This window comes from Priapulus caudatus, unplaced genomic scaffold (assembly GCF_000485595.1).
Source record: "Priapulus caudatus unplaced genomic scaffold, Priapulus_caudatus-5.0.1 Scaffold46, whole genome shotgun sequence".
NCBI classification, from domain to species: domain Eukaryota; kingdom Metazoa; phylum Priapulida; class Priapulimorpha; order Priapulimorphida; family Priapulidae; genus Priapulus; species Priapulus caudatus.
In genome coordinates this window covers 624,112-633,893 of record NW_014577107.1, presented here as the reverse complement: position 1 = coordinate 633,893, position 9,782 = coordinate 624,112, and the positions used below count along the sequence as shown (strand labels likewise).

Genomic DNA, 9,782 nt, shown 5'->3' with positions numbered 1-9,782 from the left:
TGCTGCTACTGCTGCTGCTGCTGCTGCTGCTGCTGCTGCTGCTGCTGCTACTGCTGCTGCTGCTACTGCTACTGCTGCTGCTGCTGCTGCTGCTGCTGCTGCTGCTGCTGCTGCTGCTGCTGCTGCTACTGCTACTGCTGCTGCTGCTGCTGCTGCTGCTGCGTCTGCTGCTGCTGCTGCTTCTGCTGCTACTGCTGCTGCTGCTACTGCTGCTGCTGCTGCTGCTACTGCTGCTGCTGCTGCTGCTGCTGCTGGTACTAGTACTAGTACATGCATTTTTTGATGAGCATGCCAGCGGCAGGCTGACATCGTACCAGCAACGTGAAGCAGATATGTACACGAAAAGCCACGAATGCGATCAAAAGACGAACGGGAACAATGGCGACGGGAAATGTCGGCGGCGGCACGGAGAATACACAGCGGCGTCGGCGACACGCAAATATCACGTCGGCTAGAGGCGTGAGCGACGACAGCAGCGTATTTACATCGCGCTTGCCTCACCTCGTCACCCTGTCACGCACGGGGGTGTGTATACGTGCACGCGCGCGCGTGCGTGTGTATGCGCGAGTATGTGCGTACGTGAGTGCTGTGTATGTGAGTGAGTGCATGCATGCATGTGTGCGTGCGTGAGTTTGATTGCATGTGTGCGCGCGCGTACGTGCGAATGTGAGCGATGTGTATGTATGTGAGTGCATGCATGCGTGCGTGCGTGAGTTTGAGTGCAGATGTGCGTGTACATGTGTCATTATTTGGCAGCGCACAATGAAAGCGCCACCCGATATTGCGATTTGATCAATGGGTGTTGCTGCAGCCAGCATGGCGCCCCGCTATTAGTCCTCTACATACATAAGACCGATGATGCTACGCTAGTATCAAAACACGATTAGTTTGCCATGACACGCACACCACATTAGCAAGCAACGAGAAACATAACCTATGACCCCAAAGAGCAATGCCAATCAATGCATATAATGAAAATCAAAGTTCAGCCCTTCTCTGCAGAACACCAATGATGCTATACCCATAAGGCTACACACATAAAGCTACGTCCACATTATAAAAAAAAACATTTTCAACGCTGTATTAAAATAAATAAGGTAATGATGTCATAAAGATAATTAATATCTAGCCCTTGCCATCTATGCTTGAGATTTGAAAACATTTTGTCAATGGTTACAGAAACCAATTATATAACTTTGTTCTTTAGCCTTTTCATGTATTCCTATTCACTGTGGATCGATAAAGCCAGCACGCAACCTACAGAACATTGCTTCTTTACCAAAATCGTACCGATTGAACAGTTACTATGTGTACATATTGGAACAATAGTTACTGATATTGCTAAGCAACGGTTAATTTTTAGCATACATGCCTAATCATCCATTGAACCAGAAATGCTAGACCGGTTATAGATAATCATACAACGTTATTCATCACTAATCATAATTAAATATCCATAATCATATAATCATAATATTACAACGTTACAAACGACAGCTTTCCATTCCAGCAAGCGACCACAGCTAACAAATACAACTGAACTCATTATATCACTGCCTGCAGCTAATGCTGCTCGCACAAAAGCTATCCATTACCCATTGTTCTGTCGCTTGTAGGATATCCTCTGATCTGATGCGCACGAGAATTTGAATAGGAATTAATCTGACGTAAACCTCATCTGTAATCTACGGAAATAACAAATTACGTACGAAGCGCGCGTGTTTTTGATCGAACACGGAGCGACGGAGCTAGGTATATATATATAGACACTGTACGCTGTCAGCGAGTGGTGACAACCGACACATATAAATGGTTTCACTGTATTACAGGCGCGTATATATCGCGGTCACAGGCACTCACCTGTTCGCGCGCAGCACGCATGCGCTCTCTTGTAGACCCACCACGTGCGTATCTTTCTAGGAGACCATTCTAGAAACACATCACATCTTCAATTGTTTATCTTTGGGAGGCTTGGAAAAGCCATGAACTTTGTCTCTCGCTCTCTTTCCTCTCTCACTGCATTTGTCTACCTGTCCGCTCATCCGCACATCCATCCATCCATCCATCCATCCACCCATCCATCCATCCATCCATCCATCCTTCCCTCTCTCCCTCTCTCCCTCTCCCTCTCCTTCTCCTCTCTCCCCTCTCCTTCTCCTCTCTCCCCTCTCCCTCATCTCCCCTCTCCCCTCTCTCACCTCTCCCTCGTCCCTCCTCCCTCCCCTCTCTCCCTCCCTCCCTCTCTCTCCCTCTCTCCTCTCTCCCTCTTCCCTCCTCCCTCTTTCCTCGCCTCTTCTCGCCCTCTACTCCCTCTCTTCTCCTTCTCTCCCTCTCTCCCCTCTTCTCCCTTCTCCTCTCTCCTCTCTCCTCTCCTCCCTCCTCCCTGTTACAACCTACATGGTTGTCTACATGTAGGTTCTGCATGGTTTTCACTGCTCCCAGGTCCTGCTGGTTTAGGAGATTTTCAGGTTCCTTAGACTGATGCAAGGCTTTCAGCTTCTACACGAGAGATTGAAGCCATCCCGGTTTAAAATAGTGTGCAGTGAACCGATGAAATGCATGTTGTGTTTCTATGTGACACGAGCACGATTATATTGACACTAACTTAAAAATATTCAGGAGGCAGATAAAAGAACACTGCTTACGAGAGGGCCGCCATTGACAATATTGATGCATTTGTAATGCTACTTTTCAAGCACATACAGCAACGTGCTTTTTACCTCTGCCCAACGGAGTTGGCAGCAGGTTATGTTTTCAGGTCTCAGTGTTGCGTGTGTTCGTGTGTTAGTGTGATTCGTGTGCTTCGCGCGATCGTATTAGCGCGTCAGCTTAGCCGCTAGCGAGCCAGCGAGCGTGTAATGTGAGACGAGCAGCAGCCAACGCAGCGGCTGCTACGAGCGAGCGAAGCAGCAAGCCAGCAATCCAGCTGTACATGATTCAGTAAGCGGGCGTATATCGTGGCTTATTTCGTGTTGTTCGCGAGTCGTTATGGCGTATCGGCGTATGGTCGTTGGGACAGGTATCACTCTTCCGTTAGTTACATTGCAAATCCGCCGCAGGTCCACTGCACACAGTAAATGCTTGACTTCGCCACGACGCGCATCCAGCGAAAATTGACGCAGGTTCGAGATAGCTCACAACATGAAGGCCACAGCCAGCATAGGATTCCGCGAGCTCACGGTTGACGTATTCCTTTCCGCGCGTCACGGTTCCCATCTATTACGCTTATTCTGCATGCTTCTTAACATGCATCCGGTTAGCGCCCACGGCGACACCGCGTTGCGCGTATATAGACAATGAACGCTTAGTGGTTATTGGATGCTTGGTAGTAGCATACCTCCAGCAATAAAACAAACAGCATAAAACTCATAAACCGTAATAACAGCGAATTACCTCCCATAGCATTGTCGCTTCCACTAAGCGTAAAGATTTCAGCGGGCGATTATATTACGCTATCCTGCGGCATATCCATGATCAAAACGTCCGTGGAAGCTAGTACAAGTGGCGCGATGGCAGTAGGACACCCTGCCAGCAAGACAACGACCAACCGAGCGTTCGGAATTGACATTTAGAAAATGAGTAACATTGTGTTAATTGAGCTGTCGCGATACGTACACGCGCGGGTAACGTCCGCGACACAGTCGCGCGCATTGAATGACTAGCCATCACAGCCGTAGATAATGTTTTCATCGGCGTGGTCAAAAACATTTACGCAACGAAAATAGGATCGTTCAGACTGTCTTTGGATGTAATAGCATCCGTCGAACAGATCTTTATATGTGATTCCGCGGGAATAGGTTTTATAAGATCTGGATATCTTTGTCTCGCAAGGCTCTCAGCAAAAAGAAACCATTTGCGCTATTCTTAACAACAGAACCTGAGATCAATGGTGACCCCATGTCAAATTCAAGCAGTCTCGGGTTTACTTTAACCTCAAAATGTCCGCCACTGGTGCAAGCGAAAAAGACCGAATTTTGATATACGCCATGATTCGTGATTGTCTTGCAATGTAGCTAGGGCATGGTCCCTTCGAACATGCAATGTGCTGAACGGACGGCCTGTTGTTGTCGCTAAACAGTGTGTTGCTGACCTTCAAGTCAAGCAGAGAAAACCTACACGCAATCCTTCAAGAGTAGATGTAACGATAAAACACATCTGAACACGAAACAGGCCGAGCTAAATACTTACTAAATAACTTACCTCATACTCAAAACTGAACGTAGAGAGAGCGCGGATTGTTATGACTGGTGAATATGTGCCCATTTTCGTGACGATGTGGGATTAAGCAAATGTGCACTGACGACGTAAATGACGACAGCGCACACGCAGCTGGAACTATACGTGACAACAGCCACTGTCAGCGAGTTAGCGACCGAACAAACCTGATGCCATGGGCCGGCTTCGTAGTGATCGACTGACCGTGGAGGATTTTTTAGGAAATGGGTTGAGGAAGTTCATACGCTAGCTGGGGAGATGTAGATATAACTGATGCCAATGGACTGTCAGGCACGCGCGCAATGTCGCACACGCACACGCAGCCAAGCACAGCACCACACAGCACACACCACCACACACACACACACCACACACACACACACACACACACACACACACACACACATATATATATATATTCTTATTCTTTGTTATCACACCTACGTGAAATCTACACTATTAAGGCTGTATTTAAGGAAACGCTAGCAATTCATTCTGGCACGAACAGTCGTGACATGTTGTCATGGTAACAGCGAGTAAAACATTGACAACAGCGAGCACACCTTGCGCCTCACCTCTAGACGTGAATCATGTTGGTAACGACGTTTGCCCTGGTATCGTACAGGCCTCGTGTTCCTTTTATGATTTGCCAACTTCTGCCTATATCCACCAATAATGGGCGGTCCAGCTGCCCGCTAGGGACGCGCAATATTAAAAAAGTACGACTGAAAGCAATTTTCGAAGAGTAATAAATGAGTCGGCTACAAGAACTCTCTCTTAAACTCCGATGAAAGACCTGCGCAGCTTTGAAACATTCGCTCCAACAGAAATATCTTTCAATCGCAGATGCACTAATGGCCCTAGTTGGCACCGTTGATTTCCGCATCTCAAGTGGATGGCAATTGATGCGTATAGTGTTTGAGACTTTCACGCTTCACTAATGCGAGACGCTTATAATCTCATCGGCTCACAACTATTTTATCGACGAAAATTGCTCTTTTAATCACAGCCTCGCCGCATTTACCGGACCGTGTCCCAGTGAGAAAAAACGTGTAACTTTTGCAGAAACAGAACCGAGAGCAATATACACGTTATGTTCAGGTCGGGCGCCTCACACGGTCAGACCGTGGTGCCGACAAAGTTTTGCTCACCAAAGTGGGACAAAAGCCCGTTGGTTATGACTGTTCAAATAAAGCGAGCACACACACCAAAAAATATAGGCGCGTGAGTACGCTCAAACGCACGTGCACGCAACTATATATTGAACAATAAGTTGTGTGTTTGTAGCGCGCGTGCTGTGCGGTGCAGTGCGTGCGTACGTGCCGTGCGTTTGCGTTTTTGTGTGGTGTGTGTGTGTTGTGTGGTGGTGTGGTGGTGTGAGGAAAAGAAGTTTGTGGGGAATCAGACAAAATTAGAGTAGAAAGGTCAGTTTAAATACTACATCCTTCTCGTCAATTCGCAATTATTAGAAAGGTGAGTCGCGCAATAGAATGTATTCAGTATAATATACTCAGTGCCACATATATAATATATTATATATATTATACCAATTAAACAGAATAATAGATGTAGGTACACATATCTATCGCATTAAAGTTCATTAGCATCATCTTTTGTCTTCAAATTCTTTAGTCTTCGTTCACTTTTTCTTTCATACTGTTTGCATTCTCTGTTGCTCGTGAGCGTGCCACAAGTAAGGAGTGAAACTATCCCACGCTCAACGCGTAGTCATTTATGAGCGTTGCCTATAAGTATAACTGTGGTTAGTGGAATCATTCAATACTGCCATACACACGACCCCAACCCTGCACGCACGATACACCGCGCGCAGGAACTGCACGCACGCACGCAACGCACTCACAAGGACGAATACCACACACAGACATCACATATTCAGCGAAAAGAAAGTTTACTTACTACCTAGTGTGCCATTTTTGGTTGACTGCTTGAGCGGTCTGACCGAGTGTGACCTTCATTTCTGCAAGAAGAAATTAACATAATATCAGTGACCGGTGAACAACTAGAGTGTATACCCAGCAATGCTGTCTGTAACGCGACAAATTGTGAAACAAATTGCATTGCATCTCGACGATCCAGCTCCATATCATAATAACTAATAGCTATATGCTGGATAGACCCAGTACAAGAAGTGCATACAACCAGCAATAACGACATAGTCTAGTCATTACCCTGCGCTAATTTCGTATGTATCGCGCTTTGGCATGATTCGAAGTGATTTTGGAATGTGCTGGAGGACGAAAATGATGGCATAGTACTTGTATAGCCATGTACATAGCGGCATTATCATGTTAATATCTCAAACAAGCAACCACTCGTCCCAAAAAAAAAGTAAAAACAGTCAAAAGAGTTTATAAATTGGAATGCGGAACAAGATCAATGATAGGTTTTGATCGCGGTTACAGCACGCTGAGGATGGATGACGCAGAACTAAACCGATGAAAATTGAAATTCGCTCGGTTTTGCCTGAAGTAATCATGTCTTATTACTACGATAAAAATGCAGTTTTCGCCCCAGATCAACGCAACGTGAGCGTCTAAACAAGGGAGATGAAATTCTTATAGATGAACCAAAATCAATAACAATATCGGCTGAATAAATTAAAATAGGCGTTTTTTAACATAATCACACAACGGATCCGACACGTACCCAGCAATTGCTGAAACCAAGGGGTTCTTCTGCACCTTTCGCGATGTCAGATATCATCAGCAAACCTCAGCGAAGTAAGACAAAACGTCTCTGTCTTGGTAAATACGTTTTAGATAAATTTCCATTCTAGCAAAGGATTGATTCACAACAAGAACTCTACCCCAACTAACCGCGTAAGGGGTAAAAATACCGACCACTGACTCGGGTGCTGGCACCCGAATAGGTGGGTGAAATCGATTAGTTGAATTATCGGCATGGACCCATCATTATATGGAAGTTTGCTTACGCGGCCAACTAAGCAGGCCTAACTTTGTCCATTATTGAAGTACAATAACTTGTACTAGCAATGGATCACTGCTAAATACGATTTCAAGGGATGAGTCTAATAGCATATTATATATTACGTATATATATGATATATACTGATATATATATATATAATATATATATATTATATATATATGCGGAAAATAGCGGAGAAAACTTTCCAGGAGCACGTAATTACATAACTTCAGAGTGCACCAAGATGAAAAATCACATTGATGGATATCCCAGAATGCCTGGCATCTATCTGCCTTGCATTATGTATTAACAACAGCAGTGGAGATAACCGATTGGCAGCCAATGTCTCAATATGTGACAGGTGCTTTTAAAGCCACCAGAGTTTCGCTAACTGGCCGCATGTCAGCTTACAAGGTTGCTTGCAAATGATAGTGACGGTCCTTTAATAAGAGCGTAGATGTGCGGCGCGAAGACCCTAGAAGAGTTTCATCGAATGTTTAGGCGGTGCCTGCAGTAACAAACACTCCAATCAGAGTATATGACCGAGACTGCGGCTGCGGAGAACACACCTGGCTTTAACACGATGAACGGGCGCCGGCGTAGGAGGAAGCCAGCTTTTAAAACAATTCACAATATTGCTGGAGAGAACAGGTCGGAGCGAAATAAAAGAGACGCGAAACACGCCCCTGCAAGCCAGCAAACAGCAACATCAACATATCACGTCATCGTCATCATCTATACATCATCATCATCATCATCCATTCATCATCAACATTCCATCATCATCATGCATCATGAATCATCAATCATCATCAGCGCAGGGCAGCCAGCAGCAGCAGGCAGCAGCAGGCACAATCAGTGTTCACCTCTGTTCTCTTGTCGTAGCGCCCATTGTGCTCTTATTATTCTCGCTAACTTCCGACGAGAGCCTTCCTAACGAGAGCAACGAATGCTAGCCCCCCCCCTCCCACCCCACCCCCCAGCAAACACGCGGCCCGCCTGAATTCGGCAGGCTCACGCTGGGTTTACAGCGCCGTTTAAAACCCGGGCGGGTTTCAGAAGACTCAAATCTCACTGAAACCTAAAGGGAGATATATTGACGCAAGCAAATGCGCATCGGCCCGTTCTATTGGAAACACAAGTGACAAGTACGGCATGTGTTTAACCGTTCATTGAATATGGCTAATGAACTGATTATGAGAAAGCGCCGAGATTTACGATACGAACGCCGTTAAACTAATTATGTTATGCATTAAAACCGCTTTAATTTGCAGATAATCGGTATGGTCAGATGTTTTTTCTTCTTCAATATTAGTAATGATAGTTCTGCCATTATAACAGCTCAGCTCCGACTTAAACATTCGGCTTGTAGCGAGTTATTCGGCTGATGCTATCGCGCACCGCTTTCATCTGTTAATTAGATAACTGCAAATCAGCGGGCATTCATTCGTTTATCACTGGACAGCCCTCGCCATGTCAGCACAATTTTCCCGAACATACAACGCGCAAAATTTCCTGTTTAGCGCGCGTGCGTGTTGCGTGCGTGTGTGTAGTGCGTGCGCGGCGCGTCGTGTGTGGCGTGTGTCATGCGTCCGTGCGTGCGTGCGTGCGTGCGTGTGTGTAGGTGTGTCGAGTAGCGTTATGTGTGCGTGCGCTGCGTGCGGTGCGTGTGCCGTGCGTGCGTGCGTTGCGTGCGTGTGTGGCATATGCTGTGCGTGTGGGGGTGGTGTTCGATTCTGTGTGCGGCCCCGACGTGTGGCGTGCGTGGCGTGCGGTGTGGATATATATTGTGTGGAGCGTGTTCGTTTTGGTGTGCGTGGTTGCGTGCCTGTGCGTGTCGCGTGCGTTTGCGTGCGTGCGTGCGTGGGTTCGCGCGCGTGCGGTGTGTGGTTGTGTGGATTGTGTGTCAGTAGTATAGTGTGCGGTGGCGTGCGTGCGCGCGCAGCCGCACCTGATGTGTAGTCCGTGTGGGTGTGGTCCGTCATGGTGCTGTTGTTGTGTGCGTGCGCTGCGTGCGTAGGTGGCGTGGGCGCGTGCGCGCTGCTCTGTGAGTTGTGGTGTCGTCGCAGTACGTATGTGTCGTCGCCGATGCGTGCGTGTGTGTTATCGAATCGCGCTCTACCACATTCGAGCACGACGTCACGAGCAACCTGCCACATCAAATGACGCAAGAGCAATTCGTACTCTTCGGTCGAGCATAAATCTTCCGCATCGCCAACGTATATATATATACCGTCGGATCGGTCGGCGGAATTGCCTAATGGCGTAAGTCGTGACATCGATCACGACAATAACACCAGCTGTTGCCCGACGACTTCGCACGGGACCCTGATCGCAGACAGTGTCGCTGTATAGCAGCGTAACTGGCGCTACCTCGCAAGCCCACGTAACTACCGACCGCACCGCTCACAGACGGACGCGTTAATAACGCGCACACACACCCAGACACGTTTAACAGTCTATTGTTAAGACAGTCACGGCACCGAAGTTTTTAACGTACGCGCAGCCCCGAAAGTAGAGGATCATAGCGGGGTGTGTACCAACTCTCCCGTCGCGTATAATTCATCAGGCTGAATGGAACGGGACCGTGCTACCTACGCGGTGGTGCGTGCGTGTCC

At 47.2% G+C, this 9,782-nt stretch overlaps 1 protein-coding gene across 5 annotated transcripts in view; it reads right to left on the bottom strand.

Moving 5' to 3' along the window:
- Positions 1-9,782, bottom strand: part of LOC106820772 — a 141,761-nt gene that overhangs the window by 65,917 nt on the left and 66,062 nt on the right. Inside the window, exon 1 of one of the 5 annotated variants that reach the window (XM_014825339.1) lies at positions 1,596-1,691. The exons of the other annotated variants lie outside the window; for them this stretch is intronic. Coding sequence (XP_014680825.1) covers positions 1,596-1,599 — 4 coding nt within the window. The 5' untranslated portion in view covers positions 1,600-1,691. Of the gene's footprint in view, positions 1-1,595; positions 1,692-9,782 lie in introns of those variants that run through there. 5 annotated transcript variants of the gene reach the window in all.